The sequence below is a fragment of the Symphodus melops genome (genome assembly GCF_947650265.1).
Source record: "Symphodus melops genome assembly, chromosome: 8".
In the NCBI taxonomy this organism is placed as follows: Eukaryota; Metazoa; Chordata; class Actinopteri; order Labriformes; family Labridae; genus Symphodus; species Symphodus melops.
Window position 1 is genome coordinate 17,794,298 of NC_136698.1, and position 13,353 is coordinate 17,807,650.

Below are 13,353 nucleotides of genomic sequence, written 5' to 3' on the forward strand. Positions count from 1 at the left end.
GTCAGTTAGTTTTTGTTGTTGTTTGACTTTTTGGGTTCTCATGTATACAAACATATGTCTGTTAAAGCACTGGGGTTACCTTTCTTTAAATGTACAATACAAATACAGATATTATTATCATAAATACACACGTTTGATCAGAGAGCCATAGCTTGAATTAAGACTGATGAGGTCAATCCTTTTGGGACACTTAAATTCTACACTTTTAAAGATTTTGAGGAGTAAGATATTTAGTTTGACTAATTTCATTGAATTATTTGAGTGTTATAGGCCTATATTAAAAAGAAAAAAAAAAGGAAAAAAATGCAGAAAGTAAGGAGAGGGAGAAATGGAAATTTGAATGCAACAAAGGAGCATTGAGGCTCATGGTCCATGCTTAACTCTTCTCCCCTCTGTTAAAGGTCATAAGATTTTAAACGCTGAGTATAGTCATGTTACTGGTGTAACATTGATTGCTTGGTTATTTGCCAGCCCAGCACTTTTTGACCAGCATAAAATTACTATGAAAACAAATGACCATGAAGTCTGGTATAGTTTCTAATGATATCTTGTACAAGTATGGCGATAGACTCTGGATTAGATTCAGAACTAATTTGACTGAATTTTGTATGTACCTTATTTGACTGTTCTTTATTTTTATAACAAGTAATACAAATACAATTTCGACTCTGACCTGATTAAGACCAGAGGTTGCCTTAAAACCATCCACTATGCAGAACGAAATATCTAGAAAATGAAATATTGCTTGTGAAGAAAAATATTGAAGTTTGTGTGGGTTAGGAAAATGAGAGCTATGATCTCAGTGGCCTAACTATAGCCCACCCAGAGATATTGACATAGAAGCTAACTGTCTGCATATGGGCCATAGTGCCTCTTTGCCTAACCACAAAACATATTTGACCATATTTCACGAAGCACTCCACAATTAGTTAACAGCACAGGGATTAAGGAGAGATTTGACAGCGCAGAGCTGCAATCTGCTCCAGTGTGTCTTTAGCACTGAGAGGATCACTGAATCCAGGCGGAATCTGTTTCTCCTCCCTCCTCATGTATCTCTCTTGTCACCCCCACTCGGAGAGCGAGAGAGGAAAGCGGCATCAATCACTGTTAAATGACTGACCACTGTCTGTTGGTGGTACTAAATGGATCTCCACAATTGAATAGAGGCCTAAGTGTGTGGTAAATGCTCTGAATGGGTAAATGAATTTGCGGGTTAACTCGCTTTAAGAGCGTTTCGATACGGCAAAATAATAAAAACACCTACAGATGATATTTTTCTTTTGATATATTGATAACAAAGCTCAGCTGAAAATCTCAACTCTCACATTCATCACTGTGGGCCCAGGCTATTAAAGAGAAAAGCACTCCAGGGTAACCCAAAGACAATTCAGCTTTATTTTCCTCATATAGATTTGACTGTACACGGTTCATACCATTACACAGAAGGCATAAATGAATAAAGTCAGTGCTCTCTTTTACATCTTTTTCAAAGACACATGGCAATAATAAATAGCACGCATGAAACAAGACGATCAACATGTTTTCAAACTGTACAAAATTTACAACAATTAAGATGCAAACTTCTGAGGCAACACAGACTTAACATAATCATCCTGCTCAAGTGTTCGTGTATGATTTTCACCTAACACTTCAGATAAAAGCCCACAAATTACACGGTGTTCATTTTGTGCAAAGGAGGTATAAATGAAAATATCTTCTGGGTTGTGAGTATGTACTATACTGTCTGTACTTTTTAAATTACTTTACACACTCCTTAATATAAACCCTTTCAGAGTACTTTCATTTTAAAAAATAAACTTAACCACAACTAATTCTTTGCATTATCAATGCTGTTACCCCAATTATAAATGTGTCGTCGTTCATTCATTGAAATGAATGTAATTCATGATTCCTACAAAGATATTTAGTCATTTAAAAATGTGTAATTTAAAGAATGAGAGAGTGGAAAATTGTTCTTAAACACGCTTGCTTGTATTTAATGTGAACATAGTTAAATGGTAGGTGTTGAGTGGATAGTTATGCTGCAATTTGTAGGCTTTAATCTAAAGTATTACCTGATTTTCTTTATGATAACACTTTCTGATTTTGGGCCATCAAATAGGACGTGTGAGTCAAAAAGTCTTGGTAGATTTCAGAAGAGTAGGTGACCACATAGATGAGATTTGTTTTTAGTTTTTCTTCAATTGACAAAAGAGCAGAATAGACGTGGGTTTGACATGCTCAACGGGTAAAACTATCAACTGTCTCCCATCAGAAAGAGAGGTTGCATTTCCACAGAAACAGAAAAAAAACAGTTGTTTTCTCAGTGTCAGAAGAGCTTTAAGATGAAGCTGTCGTGGACTGAACAGTGAGTTCAGCTCAGTAGTCACGCCTGCAGTGAAGCTACAGCAGAGAATCAGCAGTGGTAGTGGGGGGCTCTGTGGTAATCCCCCTGACATGGAGGCCAGGCAGGGGAGAGAACAGACTGACAATACATCTGGGGTCAGTAAGTAGGTTGATCGCAAGCAAATCTGGAAGTCTGCTGGACTGAGTAGATTACTAAGAGAAGCTCTGATCAGACTGCAAAGCTAACACAAAGCACATCTTTATCAGTGCTCCTGCTAATACTCGTTGGTGATTTAGACGTGCGTAACCAATATTACTGTTAAAGTGATCCGTGAAAATATTCTTGTCTCTAAAATGTGCATTAAAAAGAATAAATTAATAATTTAGATGTGTGATATATAACGGGAAAAAAATGTAGTTTCATTTCTCCAAACCCTCAATTTCTTGACTCTCCTCCAACACATTAGCTTTGATCCCTCTTTGAGTCCAGAAAGTGATAACTCAATACTGACAGATGTCTGCTCAGACAGCTTTTTAAACAGACAAGAACAAGTCAAGCAACTATAAATATAGAAGAGACCACTGTGTGCGCTTCACTCAAACAGAGCAGACATCAGTTACTACTGACAGAGGGACGGACAGACCACCTACGTCCTAATAACGTGTAAGCTTCTGCAATTCATAAAAAAACATCGGCATGGTTCAAAATTCACACTTGTGCCACTCTTCTTGTAAATTACTCTCCCCATGAAACACTGTGTTTTTGCCTTGTGCATACGTCTCTCCTCTTTCTTGCTCCTCCTCTCTCTGCATTTCTGTCCAAACGTGTAGAAAAAAGAGGAGGAGAATAAAGTGCATCGCCAATGTAAAGGCTCTGATATAGACGGGCTGGAGTCTTACTCATCAACAATCAGAAGCATGCATCTGCCTCCTGGTTCTCATAGGGACGGAGATCAAGATTGTCACCCAAATGTCTTAGCCATTAGACACTGAGGGTGCTTCCCTGTAAGAAAAATCCATTGACTGATTTGAAATCCAGTCTCTTTTTCAGAGTAAGTGAACAAAATAAAGTCAGGTGATAGCAGAAGATTGTATGATACAGGTTTGAGATTGAACATTCAGCCGTGTGGAGGGGTTTAATCGGCTTTTGTCCACACTACACATCCCGACCAGTCTCGCTGGTTGATAGATAGAAAAGTCAAGAGCCACAAAGGTCTGTTTTGTAGTATCCTCACAGCAATCTTCTTCCAGGTTAAACACTCAAAATTGGGAATGGTCCATCTCGTCCAGCCATGAGGCGGGGCTGGTGGGAAAGTCAGGATATCCTGTACTGCTGCCTGTGGAGAGGTCCGAGGTAGGGCCCCCTGCCATGGCCCTAAGCGCCTGTCCCACGCCACCGGGCCCGCCCTGCGCTACCAGACTGTCCATGCTGAAGCCTAAGTTGTTGAGGAGGGGGGTATGGCCGGGCAGAGAGGTGATGGAGGAGGGCGACTGAGGGAGGCCGTAGGGGCTTCCTGCTCTGATGTCGTGGTACGGCTGTCCCGCCGCGTCAACTGAGAAGCCGCCGTTCAACACCGCACTATTGGTCACGTCGCCAACACTCCCGTAAAGCCCATTGGTGTGTCCAAGATCTGACAGGACCTGGTCATCTGTGGAAAAGAGATCATCACTAAGCATGGAGGGGAGTAAAAACTTAAACACATCATCAGCGCTGTCAGCTGCAGCAGCATTATATAGCGGTTATATTTCAATACAGTTAAGTGCTTTTATGAGGGGGATTTAATGTGACAACATCATGTGGATTAAAAGAAGGAAGAGTAAGAGGACCACTGAGCTGCGAAAAAATATTTAACAAGCATTTGTCAGTGAGAAATGATGCATTCCTCTCAGAAAAGGAAGTCTATATATGTGCAATTACTGCAGCACCAAACATTTGTTTCCATCTCCATCCTCTCCTGAGTAGATTCAATAACAACAAAGCCTCGCAGTACTTTCTCTCTAATTGTCTAAAAGCCTCACAAGCTTTATAGACTTTCTGTCACCATGTTTTCATTTCTCATAAAAATGGCCTTCTTTTTAAAAGTGGCTTGAAGACTTTTATGACGATCCAAAACGGGCCCTGTGAACATTAAATAACAAAGGGATGTCTAAAATGTCGTTTGCATCCCACTGAGGGCCTTCTCTCTTTTTCAATAAGCTTCATAACAGAGACAAACGGACGCAGCAGAATGCGTCACAGGGGGAATGTGTGAGGGGAATGTAAATTGAGAATGCCCTTTTAAATAACTAAAACGAAACACAAAAATACCTTAAATGACACATAACACATTCAACTACTGCTGCGTTTAGAACTGTGTCATTAAGCTGCTTGGAGACTCCTTTAATTCCATTAACACCACAGACTGACGACTCCCTTTCAGAAATCTCTTTTATCCATAGCAGAGAGATTGTTTGAAGCACCCCACCCCAGTGCGTACCTCTGAAGCTCAGCTCGCTGTCACTGAGTCCTGCGTCGTCGGCCGAGCTTTCCTTCTCCACCTTCGTTCCTCCTCGGTTGCGTTTAACACTTTTATAAAACTGAGTCCAGCGATGTCGCCCTGCATCTTTTTTTAGACGCTTCTCTTTCGCTCGCCGGTTCTGGAACCAAACCTGACAGAGACAAGACAGTTTAGCATCCCTACAAATTAGAATGAATGTTTTACTTATAAGAAACAACTGAATACAACCTGATAATCATCAGAAACAACAAACGTTTTTGGGTTATCTAGTTTATTCAATGCAAATATTTCAGATGCTAAGCATGTTTAAAAATAGTTTCCTAAATAGTTTGCACTTTAACAAACACTTTAAATGTCACATTCTCTGACATGCAAGTATAAAAGGTACATATAGAGCATGATCATCTTGTTCTACTTCAATTGCTTCTCATCATATAGTAAAAAAAAGACTGTTTAAAACAATTTTGCAAAAATGTTCACGATTTAGTAATAATTCAAATTAAAAAAGAAATAAATATCGAATAGGCTGACCATATAAAAACTTTCCAGTAAAGTAAATATATAAACAACTTTTAAATGGTGAGTTACTGTTTCCTCTTTTTAATTTGATACATTTGAGCTCTTGAAGAATGCCTCTCCAAAATCTGACAACGCTGATAATACAGGTCTGAGTGCTTCCTTATTAACAGTAAAAAGGAAGCTTGATTATTAAAAGCTCATTTTAAAGCTGCAGACATCAGCATGGTTTTTCTTATGTAAGAGACTTCTGTATCTGAAAGAGGTTTAGGTTCATAGGGACTTGCAACCACCTGAGACAAGAAAAAACTCTGTACCTGCACCACTCTCATGTCCAGCCCCGTCTCTGAGGACAGCTGCTCTCTGACGTGGCGCGCCGGCTTGGGGGAGTTTTTGTAGGCACTTTTGAGGGTCTCTAGCTGCTTGGCCGTGATTGTGGTCCTTGGCCTCTTGGTCCCCGCCTCGGAGTCGTCTGCATACACCATTAAAAGAGTGAGTGACTCCTTCTTACATTTGTCACAGTGCCGTAACAGGTAGTGCCCCCTAGGCCTTTGCGTTGAGTATATGTGTGTTAAATGAAGTGAATGGTCATGTATGGAAGCGTATCATTGTCCTTGTGCATCTATCCCGCTCCCACACCAGAGGAGATAAATCTACCCAGTAGGAGTGCCAGAGGAGTTATTGAAGCTGCATAGTATAAGAGCATTGCTCCGCTTTACATAATCAATCAGAGATGCATGGAAATCTCAATAGACAGGGGAGAGAGAGGCAGAATCACTACTCAGATGACAAACAACATAGATCTACATTCAGGAGTCATTTGTCTACATTATGCAGTTCAGAGGGCTTCCTTATCCTCCACTGTGAATCTGATGTAGCTCGAGACCTCCCAGCCTGCCTCTGACTGCATGGATACAACAAGTCTGTAAGCTTTTAAGAAAAATTCTAATCCTTGTTTTAATTTTAAATCAACAAAAAAGAAAAACATATTTAAGCCGATTGACTTTACGGTACTGCAACAATAATGTCCCTCCATTAAAGCACATACAGTATAGAAACTGGTCTAAAGAGGTATTTGTCGCAAGCTTGAGCACCTTTGTTAATATCAAGCTCAATTTCAAGAAAAATCACATCACAGAATCACACTATGCATGGATAAAGACAAACTTCTGTAATCAAACATGTTCAGTCCAGTTTTAACGTGTTTTTCCTTCTTTCTCATTTCTATTTTCTCTCAAACTGACATTCTTGTCTGCAGATTTTACAGATTGAACGTGCACACAGACATACCGTTTTGTTTGGCGGTCTCATAATCCACCTTGCACACCAGCCTTCCATCCTCCATGAGGTAAAATTCGTCCCCTGTGGCCAGCTGTCGGCTGCACATTATGCAGGCAAAACAATGCAGGTGATACACAAAGTCCTGTGCCTTCCGCACAACCTGCGTGGGAGGGATCCCCTGCTGGCACGACGCACATTTTGTTCCAAAACGTCTGCAGGAGAAAAATTGGACAAGAGCTGCCATTAGAACATTTCATGCTAACACCAGCAACACCAGACTGACATCCCTCTCCTCTATATACCCATTTTACAGGCTGATGGGAATGATGACACCAGCTGAGATTAAAATTTCACAGGCTAGACAGCCATTTCTTCAGCTGCAGCCAAGAATGATGGCCCAGTGTCTGTATTAATAGTCAAAGCTCCAGCTGTTGGAGTGGGTAAAATCAGCACTGGAATGCATTTCTGTTAATGATAGACCTGTCTGAGGTTGATGGATAGAAAGGATCAATGCACTGGGTGTGTGTGCACATCTGTGAGTATGTGAGCATGTTTGCATGTTTATGTGTTTGCAGATGAAGTACTGAGAGCTAAAAAGGAGGAGGAAGAGAAAGAGGAGGAGGAGGAGGAGGAGGAAGGAGGAGGAGGAGGGGTGCCCGCAGTAAACACACCCTGAGGAGATCCAATAAAACACTGACTCAGGAGAGGCTTTAAATCATGCAACCAACCCACTGAAATAAAAAAAGAGCAAGGTGAGGCCTCCAAATCACTGCTGGTAAGCACACCACTGTATCTGTCTGTTTCTATGTTAAAGCATGAGTTGGTTCCAGACATACTGGTCCCCACAGTTTAAAAAGACACTCCCCTACCCGCTCCCCAACTGTCCCCTGGGTCACCTAACACAGTTAGACCCCAGTGAGACTGCAGAGCTCTTTAGGTCCCATTCAAGCTTTGAGCATTAAAACCTTTCAAACATGATTTAGGAAAAAGCCCAGATCTGCTGATCCTGTTTTTGGATAAAAGTCAAACTCAATTTTCTTCTGTAATGCCTGGGAACCAAATGTAAGAAAGAGAGAGAGAGAGAGAGAGAGAGAGAGAGAGAGAGAGAGAGAGAGAGAGAGAGAGAGAGAATAAGGAGTTGTGAAATGATAGAAAAGAAAACGGTACAATGGACCAACGTGTTGAAAACGATATTGTAAGCAAATTTGTAAATTCCAATATGATGTCAGTGAGATGTGAAGGGTGAAAACTTAAATTAACATTATGATAATAGCACGAATCAGCCAATATATTCCTTCAGAAATGTATACTCAAATCTAGCGTGAAAATGAAATGTGAAATATATTATAATGATAAATAAACGCATTCAAACAATCATCACTCGTCTTAACTCGTAATACTAGAAATTGACAAACTCGCATGTAAAGTCTTAACACAAACATAACTAGGCTACCGACTTTCATCAATATCATTCATTTTAGTCACAAAGTCTGAAGTTCTAAAAAATAAAAATAAAAATAAATAATAATAGAAAGGTCACACTACATAAATAACAAGCAGTAACGTTTGACTAGCTTTAAAATGATTCAGCTTAAGAAATATTTCCACATCATCTTGTTGTGAAAGATGAGCTATATAGCCTATTAAACTTTTAAAAAAATCAAAATGATGTCATTTCGCGTAAATTACGCAATGTCTTTAAGATATTCCCGCCTCACAACCCCCACTTTAAAGGGTTTAATGAAAGATTGTTGTGATTGTTTGTAACAAAAAGGGGCATATCACACTCATTATTATTGTTAGCTCTTTAAACGTATAAGAAAACCAAACGCAGTTAAAAATATATATATAAAGAGAGAGAGAGAGAGAGAGAGAGAGAGAGAGAGAGAGAGAGAGAGAGAGAGAGAGAGAGAGAGAGAGAGAGAGAATGAAAGGATGTTGAACTGCTGGTGAAACAGGTCAGTGGGACAAGAGACAGCAGAATGCGGAGCAGAAACTGTGCACTAACTTGAAGAAATCCTCCTTGCAGTAGACGTTTCCGGCTCGGGAGAAACATTTGTCCGCCAGCGGAGTCTGACAGTCGGCGCACTTGAGGCACTTGGAGTGCCAGTGTCTGTCCAGCACCTTCAGGATGAACTTGTCCAGGATGTGCTGACTGCAGCCGGCACACTGAGGGATCTCTGCTGGGACAGACAGCGGAAGCACCAGGTCAAACATGAGTCATTAACGACCCTGATATACCCATGGATATACGAGTTTTAGTCTTGGGTTCACTTTCGATCAACGTTTAAAAATAACAGGAAAAAAATCAGTTGGAAATGCTTTAGCTTACACTTTGCACACGTTTGCATGAGTTTGTTCAAGACATACTCGACAAAAACCATCGATTTAAAGCAACCTGACATTACAGTTTGCAGGTCAGTCTTACAACAGAACAACACACCAGAGCAGATACGATCACAACATGTTTTGTTTCGTTGTTTTTGTTTTTTGTAGGCTATCTAAATGATATTAACAATACTTAATGCATTACTAAACTGTATGATTTTTAAAGGACGATGATGCTGTAGAAATGGCTACCAGTAGCCCAATGTTGCTGGCTATTTCTTCAGCTGTCTTGACAAGCACTTTCACACATTTATCCAAGTTTTTTTATTCTTTAGTTTTGTTTTTTTATTATTATAATTTTGCTCTAGTTTTGAAAGGTAAAAACATACACAGCCATGTTTAGATAAGCAGCCTAGAAGTCTACTTGTGTGTAAAAGGCGCTTTTGAGCGTGTCCGTCACTGTCCGTGGTGCTGAACTGAGATGTTTACAGGCGTTTGATATTTTTCTGACAGTCACTGTGATTGTTCGTTATTTTAGTTGTGTTTTTCTGAAGCCTGAACGTCTCCAGCACTTTCGTCCTGACATCGGTGTTACTGGTTGCTGTCTGCTTTATGTCAAGAGGAAATTTAATTAAATGTTGTTGGTTGTGAAAAGCACAGTTGGGGAATAGGGATCATAAAACATCACTTTTTAAAATCCCCCTCCCCTAGAATCATCAAATAGCCTACAGCAATGACTTCTTTTTCCGAATAAAAATACAATAAAATACAGATGAAAAAAATTCATGAATAAACGAGAAAGCCAAATGTCGGTTACAGAGCTTGACCTTTAATAGCCTAACCTGTGCAACATCTGCTTTATTTAGATTAAACATATTGTTCCTTAACATAGAATTGATGCGTGATTAATGTAAAATGAAAATGTCCAACCACACTTGGGACTGTTTTTGCATTTCATCTTCCACAAATACTCCGTAAATATGGGGCCATTTTACTCAGTTTTCTTTCGCAGCGTCTCTTCATCAAACAGACACATGATATCCGATAATGAAAAATCAATATTTAAGAGACGTGGATGGAGAAAAACACACACACACACACACACACACACACACACACACACACACACACACACACACACACACACACACACACACACACACACACACACACACACTACCCTACGAACACGAGCTCTAATGATGCTATTATAAAATAGAAATAAAATAATCTTTTAATTGGCATCCAAAAGAGTATTTTGGATGCCAAAGACAGGAAAAAAAGCCTAAAAAACAATTTCTAAACGAACGATTCTGTTGAAGCTATAATGTCGAACATGTTGGCGATGTGAAACCAATAATGTTTGAGAAACGTACGAATAGCTTTTGTCACTATTGGTCACTATGACTATAAACCCCTAGAAAACGTGTTAAACATATAGGCTATGCACGCACACACAGTCAGGTCAAGGTTTCGATACATGCTTATTTTGGTTCACCTCAAAATTGAATCTGTGCAGGAATGATACAAAAAAGAAACATTTTACAAAATAATATCAATAATTCTGTTTGGGTTTTTTTTCTTATAAAAGACTTCGGGGGGGGGGGGGGGGGGGGGGGTGAAGCTGAGTGAGGAGAAGTGGTGCTGAAAGGAAAGCAGCTTGGCAACGACCAAGTCGAACGTGCATCGTCCAGGCTTGTGTGTGTGTGTGTGTGTGTGTGTGTGAGAGAGAGAGAGAGAGAGAGAGTGCGTGAGGGGTGACCTCGTGCTTCATATCTGTGTATCTGTTACCGCTCCTCCACTCTTCACTACATTCAGTCTCATCACCTCCTTCATTTCAGGCTGGAAGTGAAACCCATTTGTTTTCTGATTTGTTTTTCTCTTTTAAGTAGTAGAAGAATTGCATTCTGGCCGCCCATTGCACTTCCAATTGTTCAATGATTTGTGGTAATTAAATGTGAAGTAAACACTTTGTCTCGTGGACTAATAGCCTGCAGGTTATGGTTTGGATGTAATTGCCCTGAGTCAGCAGAGCACTCTGTCCAAGATATTAAAATGTGTTTAAATTAATTATCAGTTGCTTTTATTCCTGGAATAATCCAGATTTAAATCCAGGCTGAATGTGGTAATTGAAGGGAAGGATGAGTGGCAGGATCTTCTATTCAATCTTTTAATCTGTATCAATTTATAAAAAACAGAAGCCGAGCATATATAGGCCCTTGTCCATTTTGCTTTCATTTCGTTAGTTTATTAAACTACGAGTTTACATTTTTTCTGTTTACCTATGCTTTGTTTGCAGTTAAATTCATTTAAGATGTGCCAGTAACCCGCTTCTGTTGTGTTTTGGGTAATGTACTGTACTTAAAAGAAATTAACAAATATATTTTACTGTATCATATTATTGCCCTTGTTTTGATGCAAACGTGAAATCCAGTTAGTGCTGATCCTCAATTGCCCCATTTTGCTATAGATCATTATGTTTTGGAGTATGGCTTATTATAGTAAATCCATATGTACATTTTTTACTATCTCGCATGTGAATAATTAGGTCAGATCTGAAATGTATCCGCTGCACTATCCAGATTATAAAGGGCCTGCCACAGATTAACATGCGAGGATGAACAGATGTATGGGAGATTCTCGTCTTTGATGTGGGAAAACAAACCTGTGATAATTATTTGGTCTTATCTTGAAGAGATAATGAGCCTATAAAATAAAATAAAATAAATTATATAAAGAGAAAGACATGAACTGACATCTATAGGCCTTCAATCAGACTCAGAAACGGAAAATATTTGCCAAAGTTTGCCACTTCGCGGAGTCAGTAATGAGTTCCAATCAAAGTCAGAGTGTGTTTGTCTGATGGGTGATGACAACTGCGTCTGATCTCTTGACCATGATGCTCGTTTACAAATTAACAGCTGCTGAAGGCGCACTGTATAGGACCAACAACCTGACGGAGGGTGCAGCTAAATTTTTTGCCAAAACCGTAAAAAATGGATACTGTTGCTTAAGATCATATCAATTATCTTATTTTTATTATTATTATTAATTATTATTATTATTACTACACTTTTTATTATTATCTTAAGGCCACAAAGACTGTCCAAATGGCCATATGGCATCCTTTACGCTGTAGAATAACATCCTATTGCTCTTTGAGAAAGAGCATCTTCTTTCAGACAGAAAAGCATAATAATATAAAGCGTCTTTTTGCTCATGGAAGTAGCCGATAAAAACAGCATGACACATCACTGGCCTTTACGTGACAATCTTAGACTGAGAGCTCCATATTCCTCTCCTCCATTCTTCCCTGGCCGAGTTACTGTATGCTACTCAAACCGCCTTTCCCCACAAAAAAACCCGCAGCATGATGCACGCGCCAACCTGTTTTCACATTGAAAAACGACAGAAAATTGGAGATAAGACGAAGTCTTACGTTGCAGTGGCACTCCGAGAATCTCCGGTAAACTCTTAACAGGACTCTCTGTCGGTAGGACCGCCGCACTTTGCATCATCGTGATCCAAACCGGGAGACAAACGCACGCGCATACACCCGAAACACGGTGGGCGCACTCCCCCGTCCCGTCTCGTGTAGAAAAAAAGTAGTATGGTGGTACTGATGTTGAGGCCTCTCTCTCCTCCCTGCAGCAGTTCTCCTCTATCCCTGTAATGTCTTTATTCCCGTGGTGATGTCCGTGCCGTGCCGTGCCGTGCTGAGCAGGTTTGGAGTGAATCTGACAGGCTGCTTGGTACATTCAGCGCTGCAGGGGTGGCAGGGTCTGACGTCACCACGGCAGAAGCGCGCAGGAGGCCAATACGAGTGCAGGAAGAGGAGGCCCCCAGAGACGGAAAGCATCCTCCATAGGTGTACACGAGAGGAAGAGAAAGAAAAGGAGGAGAGGCATCTGATACGGTTTATGAAAAAGTCTCAGAAGAGGCGGGACCTGGTTCTTGTGGACACCATAAATAGCTCACTGCAGTGTCTCCCGGAGGATCCCAGGGACAGCATGAAGAGGATTCACTCAAAATCAGGAAATGTGTCATTTTTATTTCACATATTCGTCTTAAGATTGTTTTCAAAGAGAGGAGGAAGGCTGACCAGACATACACCCAGACAGGAAGACCGTTTTTATTTTCCACACACTTCCGATTGTTTTCAAAATGCAACTAACAGTTGAGATCTTACAGTCCACATGAACTGATCTGTCTTGTGAAAGTCCTCATCATTTAAAAAAAAGATGGTATGGCTGGCAGGTATGCCGTTGTGATAAACAGACTACATGTGCATCGAAAAACCAAAAATAAACAAAATATTTTCCACAAATTATTTGGAATAAAAAAAATAGGCAAATGGGCTGTAATATTATGGAGTTTCTCCCTT

General features: G+C 40.2%; 1 protein-coding gene across 1 annotated transcript; it reads right to left on the reverse strand.

Moving 5' to 3' along the window:
• Positions 1-1,382: 1,382 nt before the first annotated feature.
• lhx4 (LIM homeobox 4) lies at positions 1,383-12,727 on the reverse strand (the record flags this gene model as incomplete). The annotated part of the gene is made up of 6 exons (XM_079349971.1): positions 1,383-3,995; positions 4,824-4,995; positions 5,678-5,832; positions 6,651-6,853; positions 8,650-8,821; positions 12,409-12,727. The coding sequence occupies 6 exons, from the start codon at positions 12,725-12,727 to the stop codon at positions 3,607-3,609; spliced, it is 1,410 nt and encodes a 469-aa protein (XP_079206097.1). The 3' UTR covers positions 1,383-3,606.
• Between the last annotated feature and the right edge of the window lie 626 nt (positions 12,728-13,353).